General features: G+C 42.4%; 1 protein-coding gene across 1 annotated transcript; it reads left to right on the top strand.

Moving 5' to 3' along the window:
- Window positions 1-7,181: 7,181 nt before the first annotated feature.
- Window positions 7,182-19,010, top strand: hao1 (hydroxyacid oxidase (glycolate oxidase) 1; the record flags this gene model as incomplete). Its single annotated transcript, XM_083895935.1, has 8 exons — window positions 7,182-7,318; window positions 8,728-8,879; window positions 11,422-11,689; window positions 11,831-12,003; window positions 12,299-12,390; window positions 13,280-13,438; window positions 18,666-18,735; window positions 18,943-19,010. 8 exons carry the CDS (start codon window positions 7,182-7,184, stop codon window positions 19,008-19,010), a joined length of 1,119 nt encoding a protein of 372 aa, XP_083752061.1.
- Between the last annotated feature and the right edge of the window lie 1,151 nt (window positions 19,011-20,161).

The following is a 20,161-nucleotide window of genomic DNA, read 5'->3' as shown; positions in this document are numbered from 1 at the left end:
CTTCAGACGGGTATTTTCAGCAGTAGTGAAACCCCTTCTGAAGAAGAACAATTTTGGATCATAATGTTCTTAACTTAACTACTGACCAGTGTCCAACTTATCATTTTTAAGCAAAATTTTAGAAAAACTTGCTTTTATTCAGCTAATTACATTTTTAAATAACAATTCCATCTTGAGAAATTTCAATCTGGTTTTAGGACTAACCACAGTACAGAGACGGCACTTTTGAGCATTAATAATGATCTCAGATGCAATTTGGACTCACACAGGCTTACAAACCTTGTGTTACTGGATCTGAATGCTGCTTTTGATACAGTCGATCACCCGATTCTGTTAAACAGACTAAGACACCTGGTCGGCCTCTCTGGTACTGCCCTTCAATGGTTCAGTTCTTATCTCACGGATAGAACATTTCTTGTAAGTTTGGATGCAAGCTCCTAAAGGATCCATGAAATCAAGTGTGGTGTTCCCCAAGGCTCAATTTTAGGCCCCATAGATTTTAATCTGTACATGCTCCCACCGTGACATGTCACCATGAGGCATTGTATCAATTTCCACAGCTATGCGGATGACACTCAGCTGTACATATCCATGTCTCCTGATGACACAGGGCCAATCAATGCCCTTTTTAATTGTATCTTATACATCAAATCTTGGATGGCAGAAAACTTCCTACAGCTCAAACAGGACAAGACTGAGCTTTTAATTACCGATGCTAAGGCTCAGAGAGAGAAACTTTTATCAAAACTGCACACTGTCCATATATCGAGAGTTACGGATGTAACTAAGGCTCTATGAATTCTGGATGACCGCCAGAGACGGTATGAAATACCTGGATCTCTATCACGCGCATGCTCAGATCGAGACATAATACCATCAAAGTCACGTGACCTGGGTGACGCAAGCAACCTGTATAAAGGATGCTGGCACCCAGAGTCTTCTACAGAATCTTCTCGTCAAGATTCCGATTGACAACAAACTCTGGCGGTCATCCAGAATTCATCGAGCCTTAGTTACATCCGTAATTCTCGTTTTATTTCATTCTTCCTGACCTCCAAAGACGGTATGAAATACCTGGATGACCTGTACCAACAAAGTCATGAGGAATCCGCACTCACCAAAATTGCAGACCGAAGGAACAGACAAGACAGCCCTGGAAGAAGCCCACGCGGCTGCAGCACAGATGTCATTCAGTGGAACACCCTTCAAAGCAGCCCACGATGTGGAGACGCTTCTGGTCGAGTGACGTTTCACAGGACGGATCTGAAGGCCCTTAAGCCTGTAGGCATGAGAAATGACATCAACAACCCAATGCGAGAGCCTCTGTTTAGACGATGCACAGCCTTGAGTAAGTAGTAAGAGTAAGCTGGAATCAGAACGTAGACCCCCCAGCCCCTGACTTAGGGGCAAAGGCCGTCAAACTGATAGGTTGGTTGACATGAAAAGCAGAGAGCCTCTGAGGGAGGAAAGAGGGGTTTGGCCACATGGTAACCCCCCATCCATCAGAACTCCAACGCAAACAGTCCCCAGCCATGGACAGAGCATGAAGCTCACCAACCCACTGTAGATGTAATGGCAAGAAGAAAAGCTTAACAAAGCCACATGAGATCAGCATGTTCCAGGGCCTCAAATGGAGGAGAACACAGGGCTTCCAGGACGACCAACAAATCCCTTGAAGGCACCCTGAACGATATGTGGGGGGCGTAACTGGAGTGCACTCTTCAAAAACCTGTTCACAAGAACATGTGAGCCCACAGATCGACCATCCACATGGGCATGTCGAGCCGAGATAGCAGCCACATATACCTTTACAGTAGAGACAGAGAGCCCTCTAACAACTTCTGTAAGTACCTAAGTAGCACAGGCACAGAACAACGCTCTGGGTTCACATTCTCATTACCACACCAAACAGAAAAGAGTTTCCACCTGTTGGCGTACAGCAGTCTAGTCAAGGAGGAACAAGCATTGGTTATGGTCTCGACAACAGCCTGATCACATGAATTTAGGAATGGGTCCGGCTCTTCAGGAGCCAAACATGCTGCTGGAGGTGCTCCTTGTGAGGATGCCAAATGCTCCCCCCCAACTGTGACAGAAGATCCTGCCTCAGTGGAAGAGGCCAGGGCTCCCCGTTGAGGAGCTGACGGATGAGAAGAAACCATATCCTGCCGGCAGCCCGAGAGGGAGGCGTTACCACTACCTCCTGCTGAAAAGTAAGAGCCCAAAGGAACACCGCTGGAGAAATAGTTCATCATAGTTCTGTCCTGGAGCCTCCGGGGTCGAGGCCCAACCCATTGATCCACACCTGCAAGAGACGCAATGAGAGAAGTCCCAAAGGAATGACCGCCGCTGCTGCTGTCAGTTTTCCTAGCAGCCGGAGAAACAGACCGTATGTCAGCCTTGTGCCTCTCTGCACACGAAAGACTACGCTGAAAATGTTGTCCACCCTCTGTGGGGAGGGGTAGGCCTTCATCAACACTGAGCCGAGGATAACCCCGATGAACACGACTCACTGGCTTGGAACCAAACAGCTCTTTACAAAATTCACAGTAGGACCAAACTGGGTCACATTACACAATTGTTGTGTCGTGGATGGCCTGCTCGCGGGTTGCGGAGCATATGAGCCAGTTGTCCAAGTAAGGAAGGATCTGAACACCACTGCTCTGCAGAGGTGAAAGTGCTGCGACAATGCACCTGGCACGTGATAGCCCGAAAAGGAGCACGCAAAACTGGTAGGCCTGGCCCCGAAGGCAAAACTGCCTGTGGTGGGGTGCTATTGGTACATGAAAATAAGCATCTTTCTCATCAACACTTGTGAACCATAATCCCTCTGAGGACAACCAGGTGCTGGTACAGACCATAAGGCGGCTGATCCGGACCACTGGTCTGTGGACAGACTGGACAAGACCACTGAATTGGCTACAACCCCTGCTGCCTCTGAGACAGACTGAAGAACATATGTTTTACGAAGCATGCGAAAACGAAGAACTTTCATGAACTTGTTCAACCTTCTGAGATCAAGGATGGGGTGAAAACCGCCGTCCTTTTTTGGAACAAGAAAATACGTCGAGTAGAACCCTCTCGATCGATCTGAACTCTTGCTCTAGAGCCAAAGACTTTAGGGGGTCCTTTACAGCAGTCATCCTGACCCCGTTGAACGCCTGCAACTGAATACTGTACCCCTTGGAAAGAGTTAATAACACCCAAGGGTCTTTCTCTCTCGTGCTAACACAGAGACCCTAATGCATGTTTTTTGCATGCTTGTTTTAACAGTGTTTAAAAATAGCTTCGTCACGACTCCCCGCCGCAGTCCCTTTTATGACTTTGACCCAGAGTCAGACCCAGAGTCAGAAGACACTGTTGCTCGTGAAACACCTCCACAACGGACGTTATTCTTCTTCTGCGGTTCAATTTACGCAACCGGATGTGCCCGGACTAGTGTCTGGAGCAGGAGGATCTGCTGTTCAGGAGAACCACTGTTTACGTAACCATAACGGGAATTTCAGAGATCTCGCTGAGCCCGAGATTACAATAAAACACAGCGTTCTCAGCAGTGGCTGAACTGTTTGTTTAGAACCTTCAGGGCTTCATAAACAAGGTAATGACGCTGATACACACTAAAAAACAGCGTTAATTGGAACTTCCGGTCTAGGTCCACTTTAAACATGTGTATCCGCGTATATGCCCCGCCCCCTCCTCCTTCGAAGCGCACACCTCCCTTGCTTTGTTGACGTGAAGCGCGGACACAAACGGACTGAGGTGCGTTGCAGTAGCAGTGACACCTGTCCCACCAGCCAGGTAACACATAAATAAATCCAGTCGAGTGTATTGTTTGCCCTCTAAACCTCAGTTGCCAAGCCTTAACTTGCACTTATTTGTCTCTGTTGTGAAATACGCTGTCTCATACAGCACCACACAGCTGAGCATACATTAGCCGACTGCCCACCTGCTTAACAAGCTAGACGCTAGCCCAAATCAATATGAGGTCATGACCACCACACAACTAATGTCGGTACAGCATGTGAATCTATCGGTATAGTGAAGCTGAATATTAAGTATTGTGTCGATTTATATTAGGGTACGTAATTAAAACTTGCAGTAATTTATTTGCTAAATGACAAACAAAAAAAAGTAGCCTTGTGCCTTGTAATGTAACCAAGCAGTTTTATTCATACTGTTGGTCTCGCATAATGCATAGAAAGGAAAGAATAAGAAAAGGAAAAAGAGAGGGACTTACAGCAGACATACAAATAAATCATTCTGAGGTCGTCAAAATCTTTAAAGACATTGCACCGAGGAGGATGATGCTTTAGAGAGAGGTAATGCTCCTTCACTCACACATGACACTTTTACCATTGTGGACGATCCAGGCTTCAAAGAGTTTGTGGGAATGCTTGACCCCACATACACTCTGCCTTCCAGACTCTCTGAGGAAGATGGTGGAGGAGAAAGATGAGGAGGAGGAGGCCAAAGCCAAGGCTCAACTGCAGAGCGTGGAGGCAGTATGATATGTGGACCTCTGATATGTGGACCTCCACCAATATGGATGCATATCTGGCAGTTACTTGTCATTGTGTGCAGGATAATATGAAGATGGCCACTTTAATTTTAGGAGTACTGCCTTTCCCCCAAGACCACAGTGCTGAAGACATCACAGCTGCTCAGAGGTCTCTGATGGTGGAGTAGAGACTTGAGGGGAAGGTTCAATGCCTGATTACTGATGCTGCTGCAAACATGGTCTCCACTGCGAAAAAACTAGCCATGCGACATGTTTTTTTGCATTGCACATGCATTAAATTTGACTTTAAATAAATCCCTGGAACAAACGCCTGGCCTAGAAGATATGTGCACAAAGGCACGAAAAGTGGTGACTTATTTTAGGTCAAGCACTATTGGAAAATAAAAACTGAAACATGTGCAACAGCAAATGAACTGTGCAGTGATGAACTCATTAAGGAGGTGGACACACGCTGAAACATCACCTTTTTGATGTTGCAGCGTTTGTATAATGAGAGGCAGACAGTCGGGGCAGCGCTGGCATTGCTTAAGACAGATGTTCATCCTCTCTCTTCTGAGGAATATGAAACAATCACAGCATGTCTCCAAGTGCTCTCTCCATTCTATGCAGCAACTGTGGAACTGTCCCAGGAGAAGAGAGTGTCAGGTTTAATGGTGATTCCACTTGTAAAGATGTTATTTCAAGCAACCGGGGAAGTAATACAGAAGACCACAAACCGCAACAATTCTTGGACAGAATATCACTGCAACCCACATAAAGAAGTTTGACAACCTCGAGAGCTCAACTGTCCTGTCACTCTCCACACTGCTGGATCCAAGATTTAAAGCCATCAGATTTTACAGTCCAGAAAATTCCCAAAATGCTGTACGGAAACTTACAGCTGAATGTGCAGCACTGGTGAGGCACACAGAAGTGGAGACTTCTTCAGATGATCCTTCAACTTCTGCTCCACCTCAACCAGCAGCAGATGCACAAAATCCATTCTCCACAGGTAGTTGTAAGTGGGTAATTATGAACACACACACACACAGAAACTTGTCTGTGTTCATGACTGTCATCTTTATTTTTCTTTCAGCTTTCAACCTTTGGACAAGTTTAGATCTCGATGCTACACTGGCAAGAGCTCACAGGAGTCGAACATCGAATGCCACACTTGAAGTTCAGTGATACATGACTGATCTGAGGATCCTCTGGCCGACTGGAATGAGCACAGAAATGTTTATCCTCATTTGAGCCTCATCTGTTCCTTTTTTTCAAAAGCTGGAGAAGTTTTCAGCAAAAGAAGAAATCGCCTGAGTCCAAAAACAGTAGAAAAACTCTTATTCCTGAATAAAATCATCTGAATTCCCATCCCCAAATGTCGTGACTGTCTGAGTTACACAAAGCCCACCTCCCTGCACCTACTCTGTTTCCTAAAGCACACGCTCTCTCAATCCCAGATTCTAGTCAACATATGTCTACTGAATCAGCTGAATATAATATACTATTGACAGTGTTTTTTGTCTATTTCACCACTAGATGTCACTGAAATGAACCATTGAATGGATGAACCCATGTTCAATACAATTGACAAAGTGGTTCAATACTGATTTCTTGCTTCATTTGACAGAATGTGTACCATCACACATTCTGGCTTTTGAACTTTGAGCTGATAACAGTCTGGATGGTCCAGCAGAGTCGAGTATGTGGATTGCACCACTGAAAATCTTGCCAAATCTTCTCTGCCAATGCCATTTGTTGTCTTATATTGGATAGGGACAACCCACATACTCAACTCTGCTGCTCATCCCACAGATGTGGCACTATTTAAAAGGGAAATAAACAGGCTTTCCAACAGTATAAGATTTATTAACAAAGGCATTGTTACAACAAAGATATAGTTGACCAAACACACATTTTCTCTTTGTGCTAAGTTAATATGCTTTGATTGAAAAATTAAATAAAATAAAATGCAGAGGTGGAAAAAGTACTAAAATATTGTACTCAAGTAAAAGTACCAATACTTTGATGAAATGTTACTCAAGTAGAAGTAAAAGTAGTTCATTTGAAATGTACTTAAAGTTAAAGTTACTTAGTTACTTTGTGTGTGGTGTGAGGGTAGTAGAAATATGACAAGGGGTCAGAAATCCAAAACTATTTTGGAGCTCACGACACAGGATATTACGTCACTTTTGGCGCTCGCCCTCTATGTTCACGCGTCAGTGCTGGTGATAATCACATCATCATTCGTCTGGTTCTGCTGTATATTTTCCCCCTGTAGGTCTTCATTGTGCTGAATTTTTATTTTTACTCAGTAAAGGATAGGATTTATAAAGTTACTGAATACAATACTTGAGTCAATACATACTCAAGTAAAATACAAAATCCTGATTTTAAATTGTACTTAAAAAATACAAAATACACAAAAAAAGTATTCAATACAGTAACTTGAGTAAATGTATTTCGTTACTTTTCACCTCTGATAAAATGGAATCAGAATCCTCTGGATGAGTTAAACATTCACATAATAACTCAAGTTAACTCAAACCACACCAGGTAATGATTGAAAATGAGAGGCCCAGCTGGACCGATGACCTCCAGAAGATTAATGATTACACCTCTCAGCCTGTGCTGTGACAGAGTGACAGTCACCCCTCAGTGTGTGTGAGTGAGGGAGTGAACAATCATGTCAGGACAGCGTGTGTGTGTGTTGGACTTTGAGGAGGAAGCCAGGAAAGTTCTTCCTAAAGCTGTGTATGATTATTACCGTTCAGGAGCTGACGAACAAAACACTCTGACTGACAATGTGGCTGCTTTCAACAGGTACACACTCACACACGTGCACACACACTAACACACACACTAACACACACACACCTTCTACAGTACTCACACAAATACAGCAACTACTGGTTAGTCTTTAGTCATTATTTTTTTTCTTTATCATCCTTGACAGTGAAGACGCAGTTTTATGGTCTGTACCTTTTTAGTCTCAATTACCACTCAAAGCACAGTACAGTTGTGCCATTCACCCATTCTCTCACCCCCCCCCCCCCCCCCCAGTGTTTTGCTCAGAGAGCTGGGCAAGACACGTGCAAGTGACAACACTTGCAGGCTGACATCAGTGTTATGAAAACTGTCGGAAAATGATGCTACAAATCCTGTTTTAGCGGTGAAAAATGTGGAAGCTGAAAACGAGATGAGAGTAAATGTCTAGAGCATTGGTTCTCAAAGTGCGGCCCGGGGGCCAATGGCGGCCCGCAGAAACATTTCTGGCGGAATTAATTACAGTTGATAGTTTTAATCCAGGAGGTACTAAGCTTGTTAAATGTTTATTGGACATTACTGGATACAGACCAATAAGTGTAAACAAAAATACTGGGTATTTACCTGGTTTCTATATGGTGAATTTTAGTGTATTATTGTGTTATAAGCTGGTAATAAGCAGGTAGCTACAGCCCCCAATTACTAGCTATTTACCCAGTAAATATATGGTAACAGAAATGTGTTACTTGGTATTAACCTGTAATTAGAAGGTAAGAACAATGGCCAAAATACTGAGTAATTACCCAGTAAATTTTAAAGCGTTATTATATTATATATACTACATTAAATTACATAATATATATATATTATATTAAATTACATTATATTAACGCTTATATTACTTAACGCTAAACTGTACAACTAAAATAATTACAAATGGGATTTCTTTCTGTTGTTTTTTTGTTTTTTTCCTTTGGCGGCCCTCAGTGAATATGTTGGGTTCCTAAATTGGCCCTCAGGTATCAAAACTTTGAGAACCCCTGGTCTAGAGTATTCTATGCACCTCGCCTCTCAATTCATTTCCTAAGGAGTAATGCAGTTTTAGTTTTTTGCCAGCTCCTTCTCTGGGGTTGTCCACAGCAGATGATCCGTATATTTGATTTGGCAGAAATTTCCATTTATCTGGGCTTGGGACCGGCACAGGGAGTACACTGGGTGTGGCCCCCCTCTGGTCAATTTCAAGTGTCCAGTTAAGACTGAGCAATGGGGATTGGGTACCTTGCTCAGGGGTATTATTTCTGCTGCCCCACAATTTCTTGTATTTCATTTTTGTTTGAACCTTTATTTTCCACATAAAGAAAGAGGTAAAGGAAAAAAGGACAACGCATATTAAAGGGAATTGCTGCATTGCTCACATTAATAATTTATAATAATCACAGTGTGTGTGTGTGTGTGTGTGTGTGCAGGTGGTATCTCATCCCTCGGGTGTTGAGGAATGTGTCCACGGTGGATCTGAGTGTGTCTGTGCTCGGTCACAGGCTCAGCATGCCTGTCTGTGTTGCTGCCACAGCGATGCAGAGGATGGCTCATCCTGAGGGAGAAACAGCTACAGCAAGAGGTACGCACACACACCCACACGCACACGCACACGCACACGCACACGCACACACACACACACCCACACCCACACCCACACCCACACCCACACCCACACCCACACAGGCACAGGTTTGGCCGAGGGGAATAGAAAAGACACACACGCTGCGTTTCGTCTGGTGTTTACTTCACTGCAGGAGGATTTATTCTTCCTCTGTGTGCGTAGTGATACTATTCTATACCCCTCGAGAACAGCCCTCTATCGACTTGCTTGGGTATTGCACCCATCATACAATAATAGTGCAATTAAATGTGTCTTTAGCCACTGCTAATGGCACAATAAAAAGAAACCAATATATGTGGGTGTCTGTTTTCCACAGTTTAACCCTTTACATTTGCAGCACAGTTATTCTTTAACGACTCTCATTGACATCCATTCTTTTGGGCAGTAAACGCATCATTCCTAACCATAATCATAAATAGTTGTCTAACCTTAACCTTAGCCTAACCATAATTCAAATATGAGCCCTAACATGAACTACTTCCTGAGTAATGCGGTTCTGCCTCATTAGGACCAGGTTTTGGTCTCCATAAGGACTGCTCCCATAGACTATAGATTAGCAGACCTGGTCTTTTATTTATTTAGTTAGTTATTTGTATGTATATCTATCTGACCATGACCCTTTATATCTAGGCAGTTTTTATTATTTTATACCTCTATACCTATATTTTTATTTGTTTTACTTATTTTCATCCTTTTTTACCCTTTAATATTCAACTTTTATTCCTTGTTGATATTGTTGTTGTTTCATGTCTGTCACCTTCTTTGGCTTTTATTAGCCTGTGTCTGTGAAAGAAATATCATTACACACACTCTCATATTTCTATCCATTTTAAGACTTGCATTGACTTCCATTCATGTGGACAGCCTACCCAAGGTCCATGATCCCTAACCTCAACCAGAACCAGTTCATGCCTAACCCTAACTTCAATGTAGTCCTAAACTCTATCAGTTAATCAGAAATGAGGTTCTGCCTCATCAGGACCAGGTTTTGGCAGTGTCGTTTCTTGCTGTACGTAGACTAGGACTACACAGAACAAAGTTGCAATTACTAGCGCTGTTGTGGACACTGAAAACTATTTGGTTTAGCTTAGTTCAATATTCAGTACTGTTTGTTTTAACAGCTCTAACTACAACCCCTGTCAAAAATCATAGAATCACCAGTCTTGGAGGATGTTCATTCAGTTGTTTTATTTTGAAGAGAAAAAGCAGATCACAGACATGACACAAAACTAAAGTCATTTCAAATGGCAACTTTCTGGCTTTAAGAAACTCTAAAAGAAATCAAGAAAAAAAAAATAGTGGTTACTTTTTTTAGACCACAGGGAAACAATTATGGAATCACTCTGTGAATTTTCTTTACTACTTTAGAAAACTTAAGGCAACATGTCTTGAAAACAGAAAATGCACAGCAAAACAAATGAGGAACATATGGGAGGAAGCTGGAGTCAACGTCTGTGACCGAACTGGAAGAAATCGCCTAAAAGGAAATGGGATTTGCTTACAGAAAAGCTAAACGAAAACCCTTTAAACAGAAAAAAACAAGGTTACAATGGGCTGAGGAAAAGCAGTCGTGGACTGTGGATGACTGGATGAAAGTCATATTCAGTGAAGAATCGCAAATCTGCATTGGGCAAGGTGATGATGCTGGAACTGTTGTTTGGTGCCATTTGAATGAGATTTATGATGACGACTGCCTGAAGAAAACATGCACATTTCCACAGTCATTGATGATATGTTCCTTCATGTCAGGTAAAGGCACTGGGGAGATGGATGTCATTACATCCTCAATAAATGCACAAGTTTACGTTGACATGTTGGACACTTTTCTTATCCCATCAATTGAAAAGATGTTTGGGGATGATGAGATCATCTTGCCATAGAGCAAAAACTGTGAAAGCATTCTTTGAAGAAACACACATTCTCAATGTCATGACCTGCAAATAGTCCAGATCTCAAGCCAATTGAAAATCTGACGTGGAAGTTGAAAAGCTGATCTGGCAAAAGCAATCAGAGAAAGTTGGAGCCAGATTGATGAAGAGTATGGTTTGTCACTCAGTAAGTCCATAGAAGTGTTGTTTGTTTGTTTTTCATGATTCTTTAGTTTAAAAAAAAACAAAAAAAAAACATATTTTTTTCTCAGAATAGAGTGCTTCCATAATTTTTTCCCTCTGCTTGGTCTAAAAAAGTAACTGTTACCGACTACCACAATTTATTTTCTTGATTTCTTTTAGAGTTTCTTAAAGCCAGAAGGTTGTCATTTGAAATGACTTTACTTTTTTGTCATGTCTGTGATCTGCTTTTTCTTTACAAAATTAAACAACTGAATGAACATCCTCATTGCCAGGGGTTGTATGAGCTTTATTAAAGAGTTGAACTTGAAATGATAAATTCTACAGTATATACGATTCTGAATTGTACACTACAAAGCGAAACAGGGATGAGGAAATGATAACACTTTTGAAAATAATATTTACACTGGTAATATTATCTGTCTACCCAGCATGCCGAGCAGCGGGAACAGGGATGATGTTGAGCTCGTGGGCTACGTCCACTATCGAGGAAGTAATGTCAGCAATGACAACCTCACCAGGTGAAGGAGTCCTGTGGCTGCAGCTTTACATTTACAAGGACCGAGAGCTCACACTGTCACTGGTACGCCGTGCAGAAGAGGTGGGCTACAAGGCTATCTTTGTTACCGTGGATACGCCATATTTAGGGAGGAGACTGGACGACATGAGGAACCGTTTTAAACTTCCCTCACACCTGAGGTAAGAACCAAACCCAAAAGCAACAGCATGGTCTCCCATATTCTAACATGATGACCACATGTGTGTGTGTGTGTGTGTGTGTGTGTGTGTGTGTGTGTGTGTGTGTGTGTGTGTGTGTGTGTGTGTGTGTGTGTGTGACAGTATGTCTAACTTTACTTCAGCCTCCCTGGCATTCTCCGAGGGAAACTATGGCAATGACAGTGGTTTGGCAGTTTATGTTGCTCAAGCCATCGATCCCACGCTCTGCTGGGACGACATCACCTGGCTGAAGAAACACACAGATCTACCTGTGATTGTCAAAGGAATACTGAATGGTACACACACACACACACACATTCTCGCACAGCATTTTCACTGAGCATATTCATACGGCAGGCCCACGGTTGGTGTAGTGGTTAGCACTCTTGCCTTTGCAGCAAGAAGACCCGGGTTCCTGGGTTCGAACCCCCGTTTGGAACAACTTTGGAATAAGGGCCTTTCTGCAAGAAGTTTGCATGTTTGCACACCGTGTATAAAGAGTGTGAGTGTGAATGTGAGTGTAGTATCTGAAAATTGTTTCACTTTCAGCCCTAACTGTAATTAAATGGATGTGTGTGTGTGTGGGGCCAGGTGAGGATGCTGTCCAGGCTGTGAACCATGGAGTCAGTGGAATCCTAGTGTCCAATCACGGAGCTCGGCAACTGGATGGGGTTCCTGCCACGGTCTTTTTCTCTTTCTTATCTCTTTCTTTTGAGGAACATCAGAAATCTGATATTGTTACAAATTGATCACTTAACATGGAGTTGTAATCACAAAGTCTCTATAGAGTCATTTTAATTTTGAATTGAATGACTTTATTCCTCCACAACAGCTCAGTTAAGATGACAAGAGGTACAGAAATGTGCAAGGGCATAATAAGTCAAAAAGTAAGACGACATAAAGATAAGAGTAAAAATGGGATAAAATAAAATACAATATGGTCAAAATTACACTAAATATAAGTAAAAAAGAAATACAATGTAAGATACGAGTAAAAATAGAATAGAGTAAAAATAGAATAATTAATCCTTAAAGTGTTAGTTCAGCTTCAGAACACAAACCGTCCATCCACTGTTTACCGCTAAAAAATTTTTTAAAACTTTGTTTTAATAAGACATCAAAGTGTACTTTAAGCTTTACGCGTCTATTACAAGTTCAAAAAATGTTTGCATGAAATATTGTGTGTATTAAGATTGTGTTAAATACAGTAAAGTAAAAGTCACTGTCATGAATTAGTGTGTGTGTAAATATAAAAAAACTCTAAGCTATGTATTCTCAAAGTTGGCTTAAATAAGAAAAGGAAGACTCATTTAAAGTAAACATAACATTACAGAAGTGCTATGCTTCTGAGGAAAAACAGAAAATTGCTCAAAATGTACAACAGTTGTACTGGTCACAAGCAAAGTTTTATTAAAACTGGCTTATTTTTCTAAGACAAAAAAATAAGAGCAGTTCCCCAGATATGAGGCTTAAATTATTTTATAATTTAAATCCACTAGTTTCCTGTTACTGCTGCTGCTAAAAAGGAAAATATCGCCAAACAAGACAAAGACAAATGTGTTGTTTGCATAGCTGGATGTGCTGGAGGAGGTGGTGAAGGCAGTGGACGGTCGATGTGAACTCTACATGGATGGAGGAGTGAGGCGGGGGACCGACGTCCTAAAGGCCTTAGCTCTGGGAGCGAAGGCTGTGTTCATCGGTCGCCCAATCCTGTGGGGCCTCGCCTGTCAGGTGACACATTACACACGTACAGCTTCACTACCCTTATGTCACTTTTCCATTACATGGTCACGGCATGACTCATCTCGATAATACCTGCTACCAGGTACTCTTTTTAGTACCTGCTCTGGCGAGGTTCCAAGCCAGCTGAGCCTATAATATCATCAGACTGCCGGCCACTGATTGGTCAGAGTGTCGTCACTGGAGTATCCGACACAATATTTCAGTTCAGTGACTGTGACGGAGTCTGTGCTCCGGTCATGGAGGAAGAACTGAACAAATATTTTTAATTAACCGAGTCATGTTTTCAACTGCTTTACAAGTGACTACTCTCTGTGTGTCGCGTATAAGAACGAAATCATGTCAGTTTCATGCAGCCGTGCTGCGATGACCCCGCCTATGTTGAGGAGGTACCATATTGTACCTCCTCATGGGTGTTGATGATTGTAGAAGTTTTGTTTTTCATTATAACTTCCTGTCTTCTGACATCATGGTGAATGGTCTATATAGTGTATACGTGAGGTGGCCCCACCTCACGACTGGACTACACAGAGATCGTCTACGGACGAGACGATCGCTCACTCTGAGGCTGAAAACAGGAGCACGGAGTCACCGTTCACGAGGACAGACAACAAGACCCCGAGACACGGGGGGTCCTGTCCCCGTGTCCCCGAGAGCCGCTCACGAGTGGTGAACGGTGGCTAGCAACAGCTAACGGTAGATAACAACAGCTAAAGCTAACGGTGGCTAACAACAGCTATTGGTGGCTAACAGCGGAGGAGACGGACAGTGAGGTGGAGGACGAACACAGAGGAGTTGACCTGCGCAAGTTAACCGAGCAAAGGTGACCGACAAAGCCAAAATGTGCCTTTTTCACATAGCTTTTTCGCAGAAAACGACATCATGCAAAACGGGGCAGACATCTCCTCCTTGGATCTCCTTGCTCTCACTGAGACTTGGATCAAGCCAGAAAACACGGCCACCCTGGCTGCGCTCTCCACTAGCTTCATGCTCTTCCACACCTCTCGGCCAACTGGACGAGGAGGTGGAACGGGTCTGCTAATTTCCAACAACTGGACATTCGCTCTGCTGCTGCCTGCAAACAGGTATGACTCGTTTGAATACCATGCCATCACAGTAACTGCCCCAGTGAAACTCTATGTGCTAGTCATCTACCGCCCACCAGGCCAACTAGGTGCTTTTCTGGACGAGATGGACACTCTGATGTCCTCCATTCCTGAGCAAGACCATCCGCTACTCGTCCTCGGCGATATAAACATCCACTTAGATGCTCCAGGCTCAGCGGACTTCATGGCCCTAACACACTCGTTCAACCTCGAACTGGCTCGCAGTCCGCCCACTCACAAAGCTGGCAAAGAACTTGAACTGATCCTCACCCGGAATTGCACCACAGACTCCCTCATGGTAACACCTCTCCATCTCTCTGACCATTTCTTCATCCGGTTTAATGTCAGCCTGACGGAACAACCCCCGGCTCCTCTACCGATGGTCACGTCCCGCTGCAAAATCTGCAACCTGACTCCAGCCCACTTCTCCTCTGCAGTTGCCTCCGACCTACCTCCACTCAACTCCTTCTCCTCTCTGGAGATCAATGATGCCACGGACTCGCATGGCTAACTGACACCCTACGCTCACAGCGGACCAAACTCAGAGCTGCAGAGAGGAAATGGCACAAATCAAAGACAACAGAAGACCTCAAAAACCATCAGACATTCCTATCCTCTTTTTCAGCCAGCATCACGGCTGCTAAAACAGACTTCTCCAATGACAAGATCAACAATGCCACAGACTCCCGGAAACTCTTCTCAACTATCAAAACACTACTTAACCCTCAGCCACCTCCTCCTGCGTCCAACCTTACTGCAGACACCCTTGCCTCATTTTTTACAAACAAAGTGGCGGCAATCAGCAGTCAATTCTCTTCATCAGACAGCTCTCTTCAATTCTCTTCACCAGGCGCAGATGCTAAAACCTCTCAACCTCTGACGGCTGCTGGAACATCCTTTTTAACATTCGGTAGCTAGACTCCTGACATGCAGCCGTCCTACCACGTGTGCGTTGGACCCTATACCGACGAACCTGCTTCAGTCCATCGGCCCGACCGTCACACCAGCCATCACGCAAGTGATCAATGCCTCCCTAACATCCGGCACGTTCCCAGCAGCGTTCAAGGCGGCCCAGGTTACACCTCTACTTAAGAAACATTCACTCGACACGGCTCAAGTTGAGAACTACCTTCCTGTTTCGCTACTCCCTTTCCTATCCAAAGGTATAGAGCGAGCAGTTTCCAAACAAGTCTCAGAATTCCTTTCACAGAACAATCTTCTGGATCCAAGTCAATCTGGGTTCAAAACCAGCCACTCCACCGAAACAGCTCTGCTGTCTGTAACTGAAGCCTTAAAGGAGGCCAGGGCGAACGCTCAGTCATCAGTGCTCATTCTGCTTGACTTATCGGCTGCCTTTGACACGGTAAATCACAGCATCCTTCGCTCTATACTCTCAGACATGGGCATCTCTGGCTCAGCTCTTTCCTGGTTTGAATCCTACCTCACAGGACGCTCGTTTAAAGTATCGTGGCTTGGACAGCTTTCCGCACCTCACTTCCTCTCCACAGGGGTCCCCCAGGGCTCAGTGCTGGGCCCCCTGCTCTTTGCTATCTACACCACCTCCTTGGGACAGATCATCAGCTCGCATGGCTTCTCATACCATTGCTATGCTAATGACACACAGCTTTATCTATCCTTTCCACCGGATGACCCCTTGGTCTTGACACGAATCTCAAATTGCCTCTCAGACATATCAACATGGATGAAGGCACACCACCTCCAGCTAAACCTCTCTAAAACAGAATTACCTGTCCTCCCAGCCAAACCTACAATACATCATGACATCAACATCAAAATCGACTCCTTGTCTGTTGCACCTACCAGGACTGCAAGAATCTTAGGAGTCGTTCTCGACAACCAACTAACCTTCTCCGATCATGTAGCCTCAGTAGCCAGGTCCTGCCCCTACGCGCTATATAACATACGGAAAATCAGGACCTACTTGACTGAAGATGCTACCCAACTCTTGGTACAGGCAATAGTCATCTCTCGACTTGACTACTGTAATGCCTCCTGACAGGTCTCCCAGCCCACGCTGTAAAACCCCTTCAAATGATCCAGAATGCAGCAGCACGCCTGGTCTACAACCAACCCAGAAGGGCGCATGTCACCCCACTGCTCATCCAGCTACACTGGCTACCGCTGGCCGTCTGCATCAAATTCAAGACTCTTACACTTGCCTATAAAGTACTCTCCGGCTCTGCTCCCACCTATTTGAATGCCCTCATACAGGCATATGCTACCACACGACTGCTGCGCTCCTCAGCTGAGCGACGTCTAGCTCTTCCGCCAGCACGCTCAGGTCAATCCAAACTTTTCTCATCTGTCGTCCCTCGTTGGTGGAACGCACTTTCTGTTCCTACTAGAGCAGGGACATCCCTAGCCATCTTCAAAAAATGTCTGAAAACCCAGCTCTTCAAAGAACATCTCCTCTCATAGCACTACTACAGACAATTGCACTCATTGATGCACTGATTACACTCACTGATGCACTTATTGTGTTTTTTATTTTGTTGTTAGAAGTGCTCTTAAAAGCTTTAATGTTTTATCATGTTGGAAGTTGCTTTGGTTAAAAAGTGTCAGCCAAATGTAATGTAATGTAATATATATATATATAGACCATTCACAATGATGTCAGAAGACAGGAAGTTATAATGATATATACATATATGTATATATATATATAAATATATATAAAATGGTATGCAAACGTTTCATGATTTTCCTTTATAAATCATTGGAAAAGAAATGTCAGTTAAATATATCATATAGGAGACAAACACAGTGATATTTGAGAAGTGAAATAAATCATTTAATTGATTTACAGAAAGTCTGCAAGAATTATTTAAATAAAATTGATCCAACATTGTAATGTATTATCTATCTTTTACTAACAAACTGCTGTTCTTTACGGAAGCGTATTGCATTCACTTTAAAATTTTTCACTTGAAAATTATTGTTATTTTTTTCTGTTTTTCTGTCTAATTTTTTTCCTGATTTTCTGAGTAATTTTTTTTTCTGTTTTTCGGAGTACATTTTTTTTCTGTTTTTCATGCAATTTTTTCCCCCCTATTTTTCAGAGTAATTTTTTTCTGTTTTTCGTGCAATTTTTTTCCCCCTGTTTTTCGGGGGTAATTTTTTTATGTTTTTTGTGCAAATTTTTATTCCCCTATTTTTCGGAGTAATTTTTTTCTGTTTTTCAGAGTAAACTTTTTTTTCTGTTTTTTGTGCAAATTTGTATTCCCCTGTTTTTCAGAGTAATTTTTTCTCTGAATGATCGAGAACTCTCGCGAGAACCTCCAACCTGCAAGTGACTCCCATACACCTATGGTGACTCCTTCCCGCACATACATGCCTCAAAAATTATCTACCGTAGAGGTACCATATTGAAATGGAAAACCAACCAAGCAAGCCATGTAGAGTCGAGCTGTGCCGAGGTGAGGCCAGCTGAGACCATGTAGTGGAAAAGTTGCACGGGACAGTCGGGCAGTCCCAACCACACACACGCCTACTGAGAGCATTAAGGGCGTGTGGCTTCTTTAGTTCTAACAAAGGAAAAGCCAGGAATTTAACAGGTGGTTAGTAACAGAGGTGGACTAATCTAAGTTCTAATATCAGCCACCTACAATGCTGTCGTCATCTCTCTTATACAGCAATGTCTAGGACTGACCTACAGGCTTCTCTGTGAACCCAAAATCAACCAGTTTACTTCTCAATGCAATAGAATGCTAGAATGCTGGTTTTTCCAGTAAGTCAGAAATGAAGAAGCCCCTTGGGTGAGAGGTAAAACGTCTTGTGTGTCTTGAAGTGTAACATTTGTTTTTAGTTCATCTATTTCACTGACACGAAACAAGAACAATTACTAATTTAGGTTTTAAAGGAAAGTTGATCATGTATAACCTTACTATATAAAACTGCACTCTGCCAACATCTTTTGTGCAAATTTGAACTTATTCTGTCTGTAAAGTGTCCTTGAGTGACCTGAAAGGCCCTTTTAAATTAAATTAATTATTATTATTATGTTTGTGTGTGTATTCCAGGTATTATGTAAGCCAATGTATTGTCCTCTGAGACACTGGGAAACCACTGTGTGTGTATTTTTGTGCGTCCAGGGGGAGCAGGGAGTCACTGAGGTCCTTGAACTTCTAAAAGAGGAGCTGCGACTGGCTATGGCACTGTCAGGTAACACGCACATACGCAAACATTTTGGAAATACATACATTCTGTACAAGCAATAAATGCTGTACATTTAACTGTTTTCTTGGACTAACAGTTGAGTGTATATGTACACGTGTGTGTGTGCGTGTGTGTGTGCGTGTGTGTGTGCGTGTGTGTGTGCGTGTGTGTGTGTGTGTGTGTGTGTGTGTGTGTCTATGTGTGTCTGTGTAGGTTGTCGCTCTATATCTGAGGTGAGCAAGTCTCTGGTCAGGAGAAATGAGTTCACCTCCAGAATGTAAAAGAAGAATCTGCAGCAGGAATTACAAGCTGGTACATTCTTGATGAATGACTGGAAACATTCATTTCTTCACCTTTTATGTGTCCTACATTTCAGATTATATGTTCAACAGTCACCACAATGCCATGGTTGTCTCATGTAGCTGGTAGATGATTGTAGAAGTTTTGTTTTTCATTATAACTTCCTGTCTTCTCCATCATGGTGAATGGTCTATATATATATACAGATATGTACATATATAGGTATATATATATAATTGATGCAAAAGTTTCATGATTTTCCTTTATAAATCATTGGTAAAGAAGTGTCAGTTAAATATATCATATAGGAGACAATAAATAAAGTTTATATGATTTACAGAAAGTGTGCAAGAATTATTTAAACAAAATTAATCCAACATTGTAATGTATTATCTATCCTTTACTAACAAACTGCTGTTCTTCAATAAATGTATGCCTAATTATTGTGATGATGAAATAAGGTGCAGTGACGTGTATTAACAGATTTAACAAGCACAAGTCAAAACTGAAGTCACGTTTTCAAAATGCTTCTCACAGTCAGTCAAACACAAGTCTAAATGAACCAAACTGTTAATGGCTTTTCATTGATTTCACACAAAATGCATTCGATGACCACATGCACACAAGTTTATATAGAAATGTATAGAAAACCAGGAATTCATATTATATATATTGATTGAAAATACATGGAATTAACAATGACATTTAATCACACTTATATAAATACATATACATAACTGGCAACCCGTGGTTGCTCTGCAGCTGAGACTCTACTGACTGCAATGATTAGTAGACGGTGGTAGGTGGCGCCACATGCCAAAACATTATTTCAAAACATAAACATGATTTGCAGTCTGCAAAATATTTTTTTAAATGTAAATATTTTGTCTGTACTGTTGTTGTTGGTGAGTTCAGTTTGTTATATGAACATTATTCCTGAGTCTCTGTGACATATTAGGAGGATTTTATGGCCAGTTGCTTTAGATTTATTACATAATGCACCTTTAAATATATTCATATTAGAATTAAATATGATTTCTCAGTTTGTCTATTTAAAATGTTTATTTGTAAGCACAACAGTTCTCAGTTATGGGCCAAATTGTAGACACAATTATTTTGACCAATATGACAC

This window comes from Microchirus variegatus (genome assembly GCF_963457635.1).
Source record: "Microchirus variegatus genome assembly, chromosome: 10".
In the NCBI taxonomy this organism is placed as follows: Eukaryota; Metazoa; Chordata; class Actinopteri; order Pleuronectiformes; family Soleidae; genus Microchirus; species Microchirus variegatus.
This window is presented reverse-complemented; position numbering and strand designations above follow the sequence as displayed.